This window comes from Hyla sarda, chromosome 2, assembly GCF_029499605.1.
Source record: "Hyla sarda isolate aHylSar1 chromosome 2, aHylSar1.hap1, whole genome shotgun sequence".
Taxonomy (NCBI): Eukaryota; Metazoa; Chordata; class Amphibia; order Anura; family Hylidae; genus Hyla; species Hyla sarda.
Genome location: NC_079190.1, coordinates 425,708,954 through 425,728,727, shown reverse-complemented (window position 1 = coordinate 425,728,727; position 19,774 = coordinate 425,708,954). Strand labels below are relative to the sequence as shown.

Genomic DNA, 19,774 nt, shown 5'->3' with positions numbered 1-19,774 from the left:
TTTTTTTAATGGGAAAAGGGGGGTGATTCAAACTTTTATTAGGGAAGGGGTTAAATGACCTTTATTAACACTTTTTTTTTACATTTTTTTTGCAGTGTTATAGGTCCCATAGGGACACCGAGGAGGCAGGTAAGGGCCCTCCCGGTGTCCGGTCAGCTGTTCGGGACGCTGCGATTTCACCGCGGCGGTCCCGAACAGCCCGACTGAGCAGCCGGGTCACTTTCACTTTAGAAGCGGCGGTCAGCTTTGACCGCCGCTTCTAAAAGGTTAATACCGCACATCGCCGCGATCGGCGATGTGTGGTATTAGCCGCGGGTCCCGGCCATTGATGAGTGCCAGGACCGACGCGATATGATGCGGGATCGCGGCGCGATCCCGCTTCATATCGCAGGAGCCGGCGCAGGACGTAAATATACGTCCTACGTCGTTAAGGGGTTAAAGGAGAACTCCAGAACATAAAAATTCTCCCCCATAGTGCCAGCAGTAAAAAAATAAAGATGTACATACCTTCCTCCGCTCCCCCGGGGCCTCCGGTAACCGTCTCCGGTCTCCGCCGCGATCCTCTTCCTGGTTGCCAGTGGTCGAAGAGTCTTACTGCGCTCAGCCAATCACCAGCTGCAGTGAAGTCCCGACTCGGCCGGCGATAGGCTGAGCGGCAGTGTGACGTTTTCGGCCCCGGCAGCAGGTGCCGGTGTAGTGAAGGATTTTGTGTCCTGAAGCGTTTTCACACTGCTGCTCAGCCTATCGCCGGCCGAGTCTGACTTCGCTGCGACCGGTGATTGGCTGAGCGCAGTATGATTCATCCGACCACCGGCAACCAGGAAGAGGATCGCGGCGGAGACCGGAGCCGGTTACTTTAAGTACTACCGTAAATCCATCTAGATCGGTGCACTAAGAAGAACTTTGGTTTTGTTACGAATATATTCTTGCCTACCCGCTGATGTCATTTCAAAGTAAAATATGATAGGATTTGCAGTATTGAAAGTCAGAATGGATTTAGAAATGTAATAAAAGAACATAAAGTGGTATATAACCTGTGGATGTTAACTTCCATAGTTTCTTGTAAAGCATAGTCAACATGCTGCATATAATAGTATCTAATGGTCCCATTTATTGTCACTTTCTTCTTACATGGTCCCCGAACATTTGGCTTAATTTACCTGTTTGCTCATTCAAAAGTTCTGTCATTAAGGGGACTTGTCATGTAGGTAATGCTGCCCTTACCGATAACATGGAGACAGACCTACAGTTTTCAGTGGTCTGCCCCTTAAATCCTAATATACAGTATAAGAGAACCTATGCCTGAAAGCATTCAGCACATGGCAATGGCTTCCAATAAATCATCTATTCCCTCTGTCTATCTAGAGGCCATACACCTTTGATAGCTGCCTTTAGCTGACTGCTATTCCCCCATTCTTCCATAGACACACACATGCATGCTCAACATGACCAAGTGTGCATGTGTTCTCAATAGGGAGGGAGGAATATGGCACTGACCGGCAAATCTTGTGACCATTTATCTCCCATGAGGCTTGGGTGTTAAAATTCAGCTTGCCCGAACCATCATTCTGCACACCTTCATATGCATAAGATAGATACTGGTCCTATCGAAATCTGTGGGTTTGGCTGACTTTGAGCTTTAAAGTTACCAAAATCACAAGTGCAAAGTTAGGGTGAATTAGGATTTTGAGACTGAAAAAGTTTAGGCTACCAGACTGGCTCCAGACATAAACATTCTTCTCTATTTTATACTTTTCGTCATTCTCTATCGACCTTTTTGTACATGTAGAATCGGGATCTGACTTAAGCTGATAAAGGGGTACTCGGCCCCTAGACAACATATCCCCTGTCCATAGGGGATAAGATGTTTAGGGGCGGATTACCCCTTCAAGCGGTCTGTTTTACACCAGCCTGTTGTCATGTTCTATCTTGGCCGTCCTGCGTTTCTTCAGAATTTTTGGTGTCCTTATTGTATAGTAGGTTTCTCTTATAGTAGGTCTACCTGAGGTAGACAAGATGTCGTGCTCTTTATCTGGTCCAGCAGGTAGTTTGTTTCCACAGCTTAACAGCTTTAGAGTTAACTATAAAAAAAATAGACTTGTTAGGCCGGTTACATCTTCTTGTGTCCTACCTTCTTTTTAAGGCCCTGTCTGGGGGCTCCTCCATATAGAACATGGTGAGGTAGGATCATACTCCTCAATGGTGTGATGGTGTCTTCAGAGCTGTCTTCATATTGAAGAGCTGAAGCATTAAAGTCAAGGCAAAAATCATTGACTACTTGAGATGTTTCTGTGAGGCCTGTACTATTAATAGAGTACACCTTGGACATTGTAGCGTAGATGATGTCCATTATATGTGGTGACAGTTTGGGAGCAGATAACTGCAGATAGAAGCCAAGCTGTTTTTAGACCAACAGGTCAGGTTTCGTGGGCTTACAAGCCTCAATATTTATGACAAGTTTCTGGGTAGGTTGCTAGGTTTCCTTAATCAGTTCTCACTAAAAATATCTCTCCCACAATTTTTTTTCCATGTACTCATCACATTTGCAGTCCACACGGCTTCTTCAGGTCACCGAGACACATGTCACCTTGAAAGCTGCCTTAGAGACTAGCAAACTGTAGTTCAATCTGTGTAGATAGCCCGTTGACCTGTAAATTATTGGCCACCATGGCAAGAGGTATACCAAGTCTTCAGTATTGTTCTTGACAATTCATTAGGGACAAAAGATATGTGTGAGCCATTAAATATTATAGAGCCTTCAAGCTTCAGATTAGTATACTGGGGCTTTGATATTGTTTGCCTGTCTTAAAGGAGTTGTGCAGCAAAAAATAACTTCTCCTCTATCCAAAGGATAGGGGATAAATTATAGATTTGCGGGGGGTCCAAATGCTGGGACCCTATGATCGCCTGTACAGGGCCGCGGCAGTCTGTCGGAAGCGGCCGTTCCGTCCTCTGCAAGAAGCTTCATCACTATGGGATACATGGAGGGGGCGTGTCGACCGCTGCTCTGTGGGGGGGATCGGCACGCCACCTTCCAGCAGACTGCCGGGGTCCCGTTCGGGAGATTGCAGGGGGTCACAGTGGTCGGACCCCCGCGATCTATAATTATCCCCTATCCTTTGCATAGGGGATATTATCTTTTACTACAGAACTCCTCTTAAAGGGGTACGCTTTTCTTTTTGGAACACAGAGCTCTCTGCTGACATCATGACCACAGTGCTCTCTGCTGACATCATGACCACAGTGCTCTCTGCTGACATCTCTGTCCATTTTAGGAACTGTCCAGAGCAGCATATGTTTTTTCTCCTACTCTGGACAGTTCTTAAAATGGACAGATATGTCAGCAGAGAGCACTGTGGTCATGATGTCAGCAGACAGCTCTGTGTTCCAAAAAGAAAAGTGTTTCCTCTGTAGTATTCAGCAGCTAATAAGTAATGGAAGGATTAAGATTTTTTTAATAGAAGTAATTTACAAATCTGTTTAACTTTCTGGCACCAGTTGATTTAAAAAAAAAAAAAAGAAAAAAGTTTACCACAGGAGTAACCCTTTAAGGATAAACAATCAATATCAAATCAGTGGGCATCTGACTTGTATCCCCCCCTTTAAATTACTAATAAAAGGGGAAGAGAGCTTGCAGCATTTTCATTGTTATTCAAGCACTGTATCATACAGTTTTATTGTGGCTCTGCCTTTTAATGCAGCTTTATGCAGCTCAGTTTAGTTATATTAAAAGCGACTGCGCTGCAATACCGAGCTCAGCCACTACAGAATGTATGGCGCTGTGCCTTACAAACAGTGAAAAGGCTGCTGCAGAACTCTCCAGATTACCCTCTTCAATTGTCCGATTAGTGAAGGTGCCTGGAGTTGGACCCCCACCTATCTAACACAGATGGCCTATACTGTTAACCTGTTTAAATATTTGTTTATATGTAAATTTAATATGTCTAATATTTAACATGTTTGTTCTATCTTTTATATTTTAGCAGTTCTTGTACCATGGGCCTAGTTCTTCCTTTGTGGAGTGACACCCTTATACACCTGGATGGAGATGGGTAAGCTTTAAAATGATTCTATTAAAGGGGGAGTCCGGAGTCATAGTCTCTATAGATATAAGTAAATGTACAGCTAAATCTAACAATAAATGTAGCACATGTTCCTGAAATTGTCCTTCTATTTGAGAATGCATTTAATCTACACCAATAAGGGTAATAAGAATATCCTATATTTCATCCTGTTCTTTCCTCTTGCTTTCTAGGGGATTCAGTGTATCTACAGATAACAGGGTGCACGTATTTAAGCCTGTGTCTGTTCAAGCCATGTGGTAAGTATTCAGAGTTTTATGTTATAATAAAAGCATTCATGGAAAACTGTCAGCTTTCTTCCCCCGCACTAACTAGTGGTACTGGCTGGTAGTGCGGGGGGACGCTGATCATTTTGATCCTTACCATGCCCAGATCCGCCACACCATTCGGCCTTAATCTTCTATTTTCAGTATATTCAAATGAGTTGCTGATTGGCACTCTGACGTCACTGCCGGGCTGCAGCGCCGCCCACCTCATCAATATTCTTCCCCTCTCTCTTCATTGGAGTGGGGAGAGGCAGAGGGAGGGGAGGTATATTGATGAGTTGGGCGGGGCTCCGGCACTGATGTCAGTGTGCCAGTCTGCAACTCATTTGAGCATTACGGCCGAACGGCGCGGCGGATGTACCGCTGGTTAGTGCGGAGGGAGAAAGCTGACCGTTTTGCTTTTTAATGACATTTTCTTCCATGCTTCTAAATAGCCATAAAAACTTACCAAAACCTTCTGTTGTAGGTCTGCACTGCAAAGCTTGCACAAAGCCTGCGAGGTAGCTCGTGCCAACAATTACTACCCAGGCAGCCTATTCTTAACTTGGGTTAGTTACTATGAAAGTCATATTAACTCCGACCAGACATCGGTCAACGAATGGAACGCCATGCAGGATGTCCAGTCCCACCGCTCCGATTCACCTGTCCTCTTCACCGATGTGTAAGTTGCTCTCCACATACTACAGTAGGGTGCTGCATATTGCATTTAGTTTGTGTATTGGTGCAATATTAACTACAGGCATAAAAGGGCTGTCTGTACTTGGGTCTGTTACTGGTTCCCATATGTGATGTTTCCATTGTAAGGGGGCAGCAGGTGCTGCTTAAATAATAAATGGTGGGCTGCATTATACAATGGTTACATCAATAAATCACCTAGCTGTAGTGGACACTTCATAGAAAGGACTTGTATCTGTTGTAGAAATGTACTGCAGCTGCATCACAAGTGCTTTACTTGGGCTATTTTTGCTGTGGGTGATAAGGCCTCAGGCATCAAGGTTAATGGAATGCAAGTGGCGATTAGCTACTTTACAGAACCATAAATGGACTGAGACTATACAGGATAGGTGGAGAGACATGACCCATCGTGTAGCTGCCATGAAAACATCCCTGGCCGCTCTCAGAATCATGATGCTGTGAAATAACACGGGGAATGTTCACCTCGCAGGGATCTAGCACCTGTCCCTATGTTAACAGGGCATGTAACACAGTGAATTAAGTGCTGTCACTTCTTCTTTAACAGCCCAACCGAGCGAGAACGCACTGAACGCCTGATAAAAATAAAATTAAGAGAAATCATGATGCAGAAGGACCTGGAAAACATCACATCCAAAGAGGTGAGGACATGGAATAGATCACAGATGTTCACCTCATCACCTTGACATCTCAATAAATGTATTCGCTTTTTGGAGAGGACACTTTCATGCACCATTGTTCTTATATCAGCTTTTCTATTTGCATTGTGTGTTCGCCAGAGAATAAGGAATTGTTGACCAGGATTAAAAAAAAAAAAATTAAGCTTTTTTTGTTTCTCGCTCTCTCTCCAAAAAGTGCCATATCAGCCCATCGGTTGTCTTGGTAATGCGGCTGTTATACCATATGCAATCAATCTGTGGACGAGGGTGATGCTGTTTTTAGAAGATAGGAGCCATGTTTTTCTAATCCTGAGCAACTCCTTTTATGTAGTAACATTAAGGCACAATTAGGAACAACGGGATGGCACCACTGACTAGTCCCCAAAATACAAAACTAACCACTCAACAGACCTGGGAGTACAAAAAAATCCAAGTAATAGGGGGTGCACTTTGAAAAATATATATATATATATATATACAAATAATGAACACTGTAGAATTATAGTCAAAGGCACTCACCTATAAAATCTGTAAACTTTATTCCTTGCGCATTAAAAGCGTCTGGCCGCCGGCAGGTTCCCTGCCGGCGGCCAGCCGCTTTTAATGCGCAAGGAATAAAGTTTACAGATTTTATAGATGAGTGCCTTTGACTATAATTCTACAGTGTTCATTCCTTTTATATAGTGTTTGCATCCGAAGCATAGAACTATGACCAAAAGATAGGGGAACAGCAGGCAAAGTTTAGCATTTATTTATTTATCTAAATTCCAGTAGTCTATAAGAAAATAAAACCTACTTCTCCATCTGTGGCTACAGCTCTAAAATTTTTGTAGATTTTATATAAAATATAACTAGGGTGAGTCAAATCTTGCAACAAGATGCTGAAAGAAATGCTGATTCTGGAAGTATCTAGCAAAATCCATGTGAATATCGGACTACCCATGTCTGTTACATGTATTGAAATAGTCTCTACCAAGATTAGTCATATGTTTGCCAGTCTTTAGGCTGGCTTTTATATTTTTGATCTCAAGGATCATATTTTGGTTTATGGTCAGACGTCTTCTGCAGATCTATGTGTTATGTTACCAGGCAATGTTTTCGTTTCGCATAGTCAAGTGGACGTACGGTTGGCATGTAATTTTAGAGTACCTGTCATCAAACCATATTTTCTAAAGAAACTCAGATTATATTTAGAGATGAGCGAATTTACAGTAAATTCGATTCGTCACGAACTTCTCGGCTCGGCAGTTGATGACTTATCCTGCATAAATTAGTTCAGCTTTCAGCTGCTCCGGTGGGCTGGAAAAGGTGGATACAGTCCTAGGAAAGAGTCTCCTAGGACTGTATCCACCTTTTCCAGCCAATGGGAGCACCTGAAAGCTGAACTAATTTATGCAGGATAAGCCATCAACTGCCGAGCCGAGAAGTTCGTGACGAATCGAATTTACTGTAAATTCGCTCATCTCTAATTATATTCACTAACTGCTTATATTCACTAAAAGCTGTGTATTATATCTTTCCCCTTGCTCACATTTTGTGAGCTCCCGGAAGGAGAAAGTGGGCGTTCCCCAGCAGGCGCGACATCACTGAAGCCTGCGAGAGCTGTGACTCTCCATGCCCCACACGCACTTCTTGAGTTTGGACTTATGCAAGTCTGGGTGGAGACCAAATTAACTGTTTGGGAACAGGACAGAGCCACCTAGTGGCTGTTTTTTCAATCACATTAAAAACAAATTAAGGTTAAGAATTTTTACAACAAGTAAATAGCAAAGTGTCTTATAATAACATAAGGAACAATATATTAAAAGTTTAGTTTGGTGACAGGTACTCTTTAAGGGTGACAAAGGAGAAGATGATCCAGCAGAGTACATGCAATTCCAGCTTTATTGAAGATAAAAGCAGTACATCAAACATAGATGGATGGGAGCAATGTCTGGACGCGTTTCGAATGGTAATCCATTCTTTGTCACAGATAACTCATGAATGCCCAGTGTCCACTTATATAGACAACTGAGATCCAATGGGGCGGGTACAAACATGTGCAATTAATACAAAAATTAAAACCATGTAGCCTCCTGCTCCTTGGACAACAAAAGTAAGATAATGTGAACAGGGTCCATGTTGTATCAGGCTGTTCTAACAATTCAATATTTAAAACACTAAAAGAACTTAAAATAAATATGCCTCCACAGTAAAGCTTCAAAAAGATGAAAACCAGGCACAACATGGAACATCATTCATACACAGCATCTTTCACAAATATAAAACGCATAATGTTGAAATGCAAATACAACATGCTGCAAAAGATCAAATATCTCCACTGTCAATTGTGCAATATTGTACTAAAAATGGAAATTACTAGACAGAGAGAAACTGAGAGACCTGAAAAAATATGAACCATACTTCTAATAATGTAAAAATAATTTCTCTAATATTGAGTCCAGCCGGTTCAACTGTGTTCAAGGTGAATTGCCAGAAGGCCTCACAGTCCAGAAGTCTTCTCCGCAAATCTTCGCCACGCGCATGGGGCAGAACGCGTCATGTGAACCACAGTGTACATTAACAAAATGGGGTCATATGGAATGCTGGATACAGCGGTGTGGCATGTGATGTCTCTTCGCTGTATACCAGCATTCCATGAGATATCGCCCTCGTGGCTCTGGAATCACACCTATCTAAACACAGTCAGTATTCCCCAGACTTATGTGTGAATTTATTTTGCAAGCGACTTTATGTCCCATAATAATTTTTCATTTAATGTTGATTACTTTTTACAGACAAGTGCAGTCTCTATGGGGGCTGGACACTCCCTGTCGCTTGCAAACCTCATTAAGTCATATTGGGAATCCCTGTATGTATTTTCTGATTTCTATCCCTTTGCAGCTGGCATCCAGTGGTACGGAAAATACATCGATGATTTGCTCCTAATTTGGCCCTCCGATGTATCTTCCGTACCATCTTAATAGTAATAGTTTCAACTTGAAATTTACCTTTGAAGTATGCAGGGATACAGTGTTGTTTCTTGATGTGACCCTGGTGGGAATAATGGGTGGTGCTGTTCAGTCCCAATCTTACAGAAAACCCATTTCGGGAAATACGTTGTTACAGGCTGACAGCAACCACCCCAAACATACTACCAGGGCCATTCCATTTGGTGAGCTGACACGGCTAAAAAGCAACACCACGCCAACTACCTTTTGAGATAAAAAAAAATCTGATCTCATGGGTAGGCTGCGTGAACGAGGGTACTCTAACAAGATTTTAGATGTGGCTGATCGACGAGTGAGCATGAAGAATAGGGGAGAGCTACTGTTGTCTAAAAATCCTGTTAAATCAGGGACGCCCAGAAAACCAATACTAGTTCTAACCTATTCACCACAATTCAATAAGGCCCGCATGTATTATTTATAAACACTTACATGTGTTAAAACATGTCTGATGGTTCTATGGTAGTTTCCAAAAAAACTCTCTCCTTTGGAGACTGCTTAGCTTCTAATCAAATTGGTGTCAATTCACACACTTCTGAAACATGGCTGCGGTGCAGCGGCTTCCACAAATGTTGTAGACAGTCGTGTCGCACCTGCAATCATGTCAAACCTAGTAATACTTTCTCAAAATCAAAAATTTTTGAATTGCTGCACTACAAATGTTGTCTATTTCATTGAGTGCTCTAGTTGTAGATTGAAATACGTGGGATGTACAAAACGCAAGTTGAAAACAAGAATCTTAGAGCATCTCAATGATCTTAACAACTCCTCCAGACGTACACATTCAGCAATGTCCTCTCATTTTGCAAATGTACACGCTGGTTCACAAAACGCGTTTGTGGCAAATGCGATAGAAAAAGTTCTGCCCCATGTGCTTGGTGGAGATTTGTGGAGAAGACTTCTGGACTGTGAGGCCTTCTGGCAATTCACCTTGAACACAGTTGAACTGGCTGGACTTAATACTGTATTAGAAAATACTTATTTTTACATTATTAGAAGTATGGTTCATATTTTTTAGGTCTCAGGTTTTCTCTGTCTAGTCATTTACATTTTTAGTACAATATTGCACAATTGACAGTGGAGATATTTGATCTTTTTCAGCACTTTGCATTTGCATTTCAACACTGGCCCAGATTTATCAAACTGTGAGAGAAAAAATGGAGTGATTTCCCCACAACAACCAGTGATAGCTCAGCTAACAAGCTCTGGTAAAGTGAAAGCTGAGCTGTGATTGGTTGCTGGAGGAAAATCACACAATTTTTTCTCTCACAACGTTTGATAAATCTGGGCCATTATGCGTTTTATATTTGTGAAAGATGCTGTGTATGAATGATGTTCCATGTGGTGCCTGATTTCCATCTTTTTGAAGGTTTACTGTGGAGGCGTATTTATTTTAAGTTCTATTAGTGTTTTGAATTCTGAATTGTTAGCACAGCCTGATACAATATGGACCCTGTTCACATTATCTTAGTTTTCTTGTCCTTTTCTTAGTTTTCTTGGAGGCTAAATTTTTTACATTTTTGTATTAATTGCACATGTTTGTACCCGCCCCATTGGATCTCAGTCGTCTATATAGTTGGACACTGGGCATTCATGAGTTATCTGTGACAAAGAACGGATTACCGTTCGAAACGCGTCCAGACATTGCTCCCATCCATCTACGTTTCATGTACTGCTTTTATCTTCAATAAAGCTGGAATTGCATGTACTCTGCTGGATCATCTTCTCCGTTTTTTTTTTTCCTGTTTGCGCGCACCTGGTTTGGGCGGATCCGTGCACAGTTTTTCCGGAGGTGAGCTGGCCATTACACTGTGTTTACTCTTTAAGGGTGGACTTATCCCCTGATTTCACACTAATGGAGTCAATATGCAATTCTTCTTTTTGTAGATCCGAACAGAGCTGGAAATGCAGATGGTTTGTAACCTGAGAGAGTTCAAAGAGTTCATCGATAATGAAATGATCGTCATCTTAGGACAGATGGATAGCCCCACTGAAATCTTTGACCATGTGTATCTGGTAAGTTTGCTGTTCTGCGATCTCTCTAGTATTTCCTTCCCATTTTGTCCTGCCTCCTCTTGCTTCCTCATCTCAGTGTATGTCCGGGCGTACGATTTCACCATGTACGTCAAACATTTGTGCAATACTGACCACAAGCCCTTCTAGTGAATTATGTTTCAACTCTATATAAAGTATTCCAGCGCTAATTGTAGGACTTGAGATAACACTTATATTGCAAGAAGAATGGTATATAAATAAGTACTTACATGTCTATTGAGGTAGTTCTTAACGAAGTGATCTGTGAATAATGTGCCGTACTGTTGGCATTAATTGCACAAAGGATCTCTTTCCAAGATGTACAATATAGTCCCTGCTACGTCTACAGGGCCGGATTAACGGATCCTATAGTTCTTACTTCCAATAGTTCGGTATGCTGCTTGTCTGGAAATAATATGTAGGTGAAATCAAAGTGCTCCGCGAAGTCCTGGTGATGGTCTGTATTCCGTTCAGATCCTGTAGATATGATGCTTAGGTCAGGAGGGAGACAGCCCTGGCCGGTGGCGGCTCTACCTCACTGTCCCGCCTGGGACACTGTCCACATCCGTATACTCCAGGCAGGACAGTGAGGTAGAGACGCCACCGGCCAGGGCTGTCTCCCTCCTGACCTAAGCATCATATCTACAGGATCTGAACGAAATACAGACCATCACCAGGACTTCGCGGAGCACTTTGATTTCACCTACATATTATTTCCAGACAAGCAGCATACCGAACTATTGGAAGTAAGAACTATAGGATCCGTTAATCCGGCCCTGTAGACGTAGCAGAGACTATATTGTACATCTTGGAAAGAGATCCTTTGTGCAATTAATGCAAACAGTACGGCACATTATTCACAGATCACTTCATTAAAAACTACCTCAATAGACATGTAAGTACTTATTTATATACCATTCTTCTTGCAACATAAGTGTTATTTCAAGTCCTACAATTAGCGCTGGAATAATATATATATAATACAGTGGTCCCTCAACATACGATGGTAATCCGTTCCAAATGGACCATAGTTTGTTGAAACCATCGTATGTTGAGGGATCCGTGTAATGTAAAGTATAGGACAGTGGTCTACAACCTGCGGACCTCCAGATGTTGCAAAACTACAACACCCAGCATGCCCGGACAGCCAACGGCTGTTCGTGCATGCTGGGAGTTGTAGTTTTGCAACATCTGAAGGTCCACAGGTTGAAGACCAGTGCTATAGGAAGTTGTACTCACCTGTCCCCGCCGCTCCGGATCATCACTGCTGCCCTGGATGTCGCCCTCCATCGCTGTCGCCGCGTCCCCGACGCTCCGGCAAGGCCTCTGCTTCCCCGGCATCCTCGCTCTCCATCGCCGCCATCACGTCGCTACGCACGCTGCTCCTATTGGATGATGGGACGGCGTGTGCAGCGACGTGATGACGACAATGGAGAGCGCCGACGATGCAGGGGATCCCGAAGAGGACGCGCCGGAGCCCCGAGGACAGGTAAGTGATCGTCAGCGGACCACACGGGGCATCGTAAACGGCTATCCGGTGGCAGCTGAAGCAGTCTGTACTGCCGGATAGCCGTTTATGCGATGGCCCCGACATACAAAAGCATCGTATGTTGAAATGATCATATGTCGGGGCCATCGTAGGTCGGGGGGTCACTGTATATGTGTGTGTATGTATATATGATTTATTAGTTTTATACAAATTTTTGTGTGTGGTATCAGGGGATCCACCCGTATATCTCAGCTGCTGTAGGCATTTTAATCAGTAGCGCTTGTGTATATATACATTGATGTTTCAACGCTATTCACATACTTTGAGGACTTCCTTAATAAATATACACATTTTCCGCTTCATTTATCTCTTAAGAGGAAGTGGTTTCTATGTGTGAGATCACTTTGCTGCATCTTGGCGACGCCTCGATTGATAAGAGGGTTTCAACATGAACCTTGTTAACCTGACTTTGCCTCCCGGCATCACGGGTGAATGATTTACAGTAAAGGGGTAGTGAAACTCAATATGCATCCGCTCAGAAACAGTGGTGTTTGACGGGAAGCGTGTTACCTGTCTGATCCCATTTTTTTCTCCCAGGCAGTGGACACTTGAAGGGTTTGTGTTGTATTTTATATGGTCACTGAAGGTTTGTTAGTGATCTAATGCAGGATGCAGCTTACCCTATATGTTAACCCCTTCCTATCAGTATTATATGAGCTGCAGTAAGTGAGTAAATACAATAGTTTGCGGTTGTTCTTTGTCATATTTCTGTTTTCACCACTGGAAGCAGGGGACATGTTGCCTGTTGTGCTTATCCTACTCTTTAAAGAATGGACCCCCGTGGCCTATTTTATCACATCAGAGAGCAGGAAACAGCATCAGCGTTTAGAAGTGGAGTTGAGGTTAATGCCAGATGACTGTCGGGCTCTCTGGGGAAGCTAAACTATTTACACTGCAAGGACACTGATCTCCAGGTCTGGTAACAGGAGGATCGGGAACCACAGTGGAATCAGCAGGCTTTGTTGTATAAGGAAGACTATCTTCAAAGCTGGGGCTAGGGGGAGTAAGAAGGATTCTTGGCAGCCCCTCTTATTCTCTGTAGGGTGAATGCATCCCAAAGGCACAGTGAAATGTTTCCAGGGAACCATTGCCAAAATATGAACTGTACCTTGGGGGGGAAAAGCGCTCATGAAACAAAAATGAGCGGAAGTCCTGACATCAGCGAATGTACAATGACTGTAAGGTTAGGATAAAACATGAAGCAGGTGATGATAGGCATTCGGCACACGGATACTTTATGGTGACTGCTTTGTCTGGAACATGGACACGTAAAGCCAAGAATCTGCGCACGGTTCTCTCTGGGGTTGTCCAGGCCTAGGTGTGTTTTTGCAGACATTGCTAAGCTCACTCAGTATGTGCCTTCCCTTCATCCATACCTTCTCATTATAGTGCAGTGTTTCCCAACCATGGTGCCTCCAGCTGTTGCAAAACTACAACTCCCAGCATGCCCGGACAGCCTTTGGCTGTCCGGGCATGCTGGGAGTTGTAGTTTTGCAACAGCTTGAGGCACCCTGCTTAGGAAACACTGACTTAGCATCTGCTGTGTGCTCCAGGGGGGGAAGTCGTGTAGTACATTCCAGTCTGACCACAGTGCTCTCTGCTGACACCTTTGTCTGTGTCAGGAACTGTCCATAGCAGGAGCAAATTCCCATAACAAATCTCTCCTGCTCCGGACAGTTCCTGACATGGACAGAGGTGTAGAGCACTGTGGTCAGACTGGAAAGAACTACACAACTTCCTCTGCCGCATACAGCAGCTGATAAGTACTGGAAGGATTAAGATTTTTAAATTATAGATCTAATTTTACAAATCTGTATAAGTTTCTGAAACCTTTTTTTCCTCCGTAGTACCCCTTTTAAGGGCTACTCCGGTGAAAACCTTTTTTCTTTTAAATCAACTGGTGGCAGAAAGTTAAACATATTTGTAAATTACTTCTATTAAAAAATCTTAATCCTTCCAGTACTTATTAGCTGCTGAATGCTACAGAGGAAATTCCTTTCTTTTTGGAACACTGATGACATCACGAGCACAGTGCTCTCTACTGACATTTCTGTCCATTTTAGCAACCATGCATAGCAGATGTATGCTAAGGGCAGCATGATGGCTCAGTGGTTAGCACTGCTGCCTTGCAGTGCTGTGGACTTGGGTTCAAATCCCACTAAGGACAACAATAAATAAAGTGTTATTATTATTATAATAACTTCAGCAGAGAGAACTGTGCTCGTGATGTCATCAGAGAGCATTCCAAAAAGAAAAGAATTTCCTCTGTAGTATTCAGCAGCTAATAAGTACAGGAAGGATTAAGATTTTTTAATAGAAGTAATTTACAAATATGTTTAACTTTCTGCCACTAGTTGATTTAAAAGCAAAAAGGTTTTCACCGGAGTACCCCTTTAAGTCTACAGGAATTTGCATGTTTGGCACCAGGATGCAGCTGTGTTCAGCCCCTGCTCACACATCCTGGTCCTTTCAGTGCAGCCCTCGGCGCCCTCTGATAACGCTGCTTATATCTCCTGTGAGATCAGTGAAAATGTGACCTTCAGAGGAAGTACCTGGTCTGACAGGTTGTTCCTCTCCCTATAAAGGGCTATTCAGATGGGTCCAATTACAGAATGGTCAGTGAAGTCATCTGTTTGCCTTCATGGTAACTCTGTGTGTTATTCTAGCCTTAGTGGAACATATACCAACCTAAAATCTTAACCCTTTCACTGAACTCTAGCTTACCACCACTTTTTGTTTCTCAAATAGTATAAATGCATTGTAAATACATAGCAGATTTTTAGACCTCCCTTAAGTTTGGCAGATGTTTTTCTTTTTTGTAATTTGCCAATTTTTTTTTTTTTTAGCAATTGATGAATTCTTACTAAATAATTGGAGTGAGATCATTGTGGAGCTTTGAGTCATTACTTAGAAAAGTGACTGAATTGGTGTTTGTTTTTACAGGGCTCAGAATGGAACGCCTCCAATCTGGAAGATTTACAGAATAGAGGGTAAGGAAATTCAGCGTGTCTCATTTAAAAGAATGATATGGATATGTGCATGGATACCGACAAATATGTGCCTGGATACCAGTGAATACATATACGAATAGGGGATAAGAATATGCTTTCTTTCTTGTCTATGGTTTGTATCTGGCATTGCATCCAAGCCCTGTCCATTCAGATATGACTTAACAGCAATACCAGGCAGTGCCAAGAGAGAGTGGCACCATTTCTGTAAGGAAGGACATGCGGAGACCATCTTTCATATTTACCATGAAAGGACCCAGTGGTTACATTCTATGTAACCTACTCTTTGCAATAAATGGGCACTGTCAGTTTAGAGCGTTTGAGCTTTCATAGAAGCCAAAGCTTTGATCAGTCCTTACCTTGACCGTTCACTCAAACGAGCTGAGAGAGAAGCGCATCTAAGCACTTCTCTCTCCGCTCTGTGTACACACAACCTAGATAGTCCCATAGACTTACATTGGATGTGTTAAGCGCATTCTCTTCCTGCTCTGTGCAACATGACTGAGATGGGCCCACTATTTAAAGGGGTTATCCAGGAAAAAAAACTTTATATATATATATATATATATATATATATATATATATATATATATATATATATATATATTTATATATATATATTTATATATTGACTGGCTCCAGAAAGTTAAACAGATTTGTAAATTACTTCTATTAAAAAAATCTTAATCCTTTCAGTACTTTTTAGCTGCTGAAGTTGAGTTGTTCTTTTCTGTCTAAGTGCTCTCTGATTACACCTGTCTCGGGAACTGTCCAAAGTAGAAGCAAATCCCCATAGCAAACCTTTTCTACTCTGTGCAGTTCCCAAGACAAGCAGAGATGTCAGCAGAGAGCACTATGGCCAGACAGAAAAGAACAAGTCAACTTCAGCAACTGATAATTTTTGGAAGGATTAAGATTTTTTAATAGAAGTAATTTACAAATCTGCTTAACTTTCTGGAGCCATTTGATATATATAAAAAAGTTTTTTCCTGGAATACCCATTTAAAGGGGTACTCTTCTGCTCAGCTTTTGGAACAAACTGTTACGCACGCTGGCGCTGAGAGGTCATGCCCCGCCCACTCAATTAAAGTCAATGGGAGGGGGCATGACGCAGTCACGCCCCCTCCCATAGACTTGCATTGAGGGGGTGGGGCGTGACTGCATGAGGGGGCGGGGCTATGACTTCACAAGCTCCCAGCTCCAGCGTTCGGAACAGTTTGTTCCAAAAGCTGAGCAGCGGACTACCCATTTAAGTCTATTGGGTAGTCTTTATTGTGCACACAAAGCATGGGGAGAAGTGCTCGGCTGCACACTATAATTCTTGCTCGTTCTAATGATTGGATGGGCTGTGAACATTCAGAACCTCTCCCCCCCCTACTGACCAAAACTTTTTATGTCTCTTAAACGGGTAAAACGTTTTTTTTTATAAAGTGATAGGTACCCTGCACTATAGGCACTGGGAGCAGATCCTCTCAGACTGTTATCATAGAGGTTGTTTTACAGTGTGTGTGCATTTTTTCACTTTATGATTTTTATGCATAGTTGTAGAGTGTGCAGCTCTGGCAGACTGGTTTGGCTGCATACATATGTTAGTCTTGTTTTTTTCGGCGCCGTGCCATGTGCAGAGGAGTAAAAGCACTACTCTCTGTTTTCTGTATCAAGGGCAAGTCAAGTGTTGTGAACTATTTGCTCTCATAAACCTTACGGGAAAGGTGGGCAGTGTGTTACACCAGATGTCTATTGAGATGGTGCACTTTTAACCCTTAACCTGCTAGTATCCTTTTACTTCATGACAAGATGTGCAAAAAGTCTGCACCAACTCTTATCTAGAAAATGTGCTGTTAATTTGGGAAGGTCAATGCACTAATGGCTTTGCTCGTCTCCTCTTTCTACAGGGTCAGATACATTTTGAACGTCACAAGAGAGATTGATAACTTTTTTCCTGGCAACTTTGAATATCACAATATCAGAGTATATGACGAGGAAGGCACGGACCTGCTGGCATATTGGAATGATACGTATAAATTCATCTCTAAAGCAAAGTGAGTCTATTGTCTATGTAGCTGCATTGATTCTGTAACTTTGCATCCAACAACTACATTCTATACCTTGTAACAAACAAAAGTGCGGTGTGGCAATCCTATTGGCTACTGTAGAGAAAAGCTGGCTTAAAGGGGTGCTCTGGCGCTTAGACATCTTATCCCCTATCCAAAGGATAGGGGATAAGATGCCTGATCGCGGGGGTCCCGCTGCTGGGGACCCCTGTGATCTTACACGCCGCACCCCATTAAAATCAGTCCCCGGAGCGCGTTCGCTCCAGGTCTGATTACTGCCGATCACTGGGACGGAGCGTTGTGTATGTCACGGCTCCGCCCCCGTGTGATGTCACACTCCGCCCCTTCAATGCAAGCCTATGGGAGGGGTGTGACAGCTGTCGCGCCCCCTCCCATAGGCTTGCATTGAGGGGGCGGAGTGTGACGTCACACAGGGGCGGAGCCGTGACGTCACGATGCTCTGTCCCCGTGATCAACAGTAATCAGTACCGGAGCGAACACGCTTTGGGGACTGATTTTAACGGGGTGCAAGATCACCGGGGGTCCCCAGCGGCGGGACCCCCACGATCAGGCATCTTATCCCCTATCCTTTGGATAGGGGATAAGATATCTAAGCGCCGGAGTACCCCTTTAAAGATCAGATAGGAGGGGTCCCCAGCATACATTTATTACCTATTAGCAGAATAGGGGTCCTAGGTCTCCCTTTTTAGAGGAGTTTGATTGGAGCGGTAATACATATGCTTGACCATCGCTCTATTCAAAATCAGTGGGACAAATGGAGACTGTCCTGTATTGTTTTTTTGTAGCTGTCTGAAAAGCTGGACATTTTTGGTACAAAAATGAAAAATAAATAAATCCTGATTCTGAAGTGTAAGCAGCAGCTGTTAATAAATTTTGTCTAGAAAAAGTATCTTCTTTGCATGGACTCCAATCGACCTCTGCAGCTTAATATTCACATTCGGCCATTGTACTTACTTTTTGCAACTTGTCACTTAAAATTAGTCTAGAGAGTAATTTGTTTGTATCTTCCTCTCTGAATAGATGTTCTAAAAGTTAAGGGGGTCTCAGTGTTGTTTCTTGAATTAAAGTACAACTTTGTTTAATTTCACTAGTGTAGAGAACCTGGTCCACCCAACCTGTATTACCAAACTGATTATTATTATTATTTTGAAAGGGATATTTTTGCAGGAAGCGTTTCCGTGTCATGATGTTCTGCAATGGGAGGCACATCTCTCATGTCACTGTTGACAAAACACTGCCGGGTGTATTATCACTGATTTATAACCATCCAAACACGTGTACACTGATGGCATCTATGCACTGAAGTTTCGATTTAGATCAGTTGTATGACAAAGCGATGCCCTCTAGTGGTGGAACATTTCAGTCTTTCTATTTCTTTGGTTGTCTTGCTGCGCTTTTTATTTTATTTTTATTTTTTTAAGTTAAAGTACATATACATTGTCTTAATGTCTAAGGATTTAGCAGTGTAATAATATCGCTACTCTTGTCTTGCAGAAAACATGGAGCTAAATGTCTTGTGCACTGTAAAATGGGAGTCAGCCGCTCCGCTTCCACTGTGATTGCTTATGCTATGAAGGAGTATGGCTGGAACCTGGATAGAGCTTTTGACTATGTGAAGGAGAGGCGAACCGTTACCAAACCTAACCCTAGTTTCATGAAGCAGCTTGAGGAATATCAGGGCATTCTGTTGGCAAGGTGAGCCTCATGTTGTAATAAGAAATTGTGGGTAAAATAGAATATACAGGCTTTAGAATTGGTGGCCTATTCTCAGGACAGGCCATTAGGATTGCATTGGTGGGGGATTTGCCTCTTCCTTAGATCAGATTAAAGTGGCTGCAGTGCTTGTGCATGTGCTGCAGCCTCTTCAATGTTTACAAGTGCCCTGTACCTGCAATTGCAATACGGTTTGTTGCAGCATTTTTCTGTTACAAGTGAACAGAATAGAGCCATACCTCGCGCTGTCCCAGCAAATAGCACAGCGATTGTAGGTAAGAGCAGAGGTAAACATGGAAGTGAATGCATTGCTCACTGGATTCAAAACAGAACCGTGCATTGAATCCAGCACTGGAATACATTTAAGTGTGATAAGGTTCCAAGGTAGCAGCCCACTGTGTACAAGTTCACTGTGTACTTGTAATTTTCCTGGTAAAGTATGGTTCTGCAGTGACAGACACAACAGGTGACCGTGGCTTTGACTCATGTTTCATATTGACTTGTCGTGTCCTGGACAGCTACGTACACAATCTCCTTCCACTGCCTACAGCTTAGACACATTTTTACCAGTCATTACAAAGTCATCTGATCGCCTAACAAGAGTAAGCTCCACAGCCCAGCCAACTCAGCCCAACCCAGAGTGTGCCAGCTCCAGAATTTGATTTAATCCCTTAACGCTAAGAAAGCGTGCAGCGTCTACAATCGCTA

The 19,774-nt window shown here is 42.8% G+C and overlaps 1 protein-coding gene across 9 annotated transcripts in view; it reads left to right on the top strand.

Moving 5' to 3' along the window:
* SSH2 (slingshot protein phosphatase 2) overlaps positions 1 to 19,774 on the top strand; it is a 271,552-nt gene that overhangs the window by 245,211 nt on the left and 6,567 nt on the right. For all 9 annotated transcript variants that reach the window (XM_056558978.1, XM_056558982.1, XM_056558984.1 and 6 more), the window contains 8 exons: positions 3,984 to 4,052; positions 4,256 to 4,321; positions 4,815 to 5,009; positions 5,589 to 5,682; positions 10,575 to 10,703; positions 15,214 to 15,260; positions 17,174 to 17,320; positions 18,848 to 19,048. In XM_056558978.1, the coding sequence (XP_056414953.1) occupies positions 3,984 to 4,052; positions 4,256 to 4,321; positions 4,815 to 5,009; positions 5,589 to 5,682; positions 10,575 to 10,703; positions 15,214 to 15,260; positions 17,174 to 17,320; positions 18,848 to 19,048 (948 nt within the window). The remainder of the gene's footprint in view (positions 1 to 3,983; positions 4,053 to 4,255; positions 4,322 to 4,814; positions 5,010 to 5,588; positions 5,683 to 10,574; positions 10,704 to 15,213; positions 15,261 to 17,173; positions 17,321 to 18,847; positions 19,049 to 19,774) is intronic.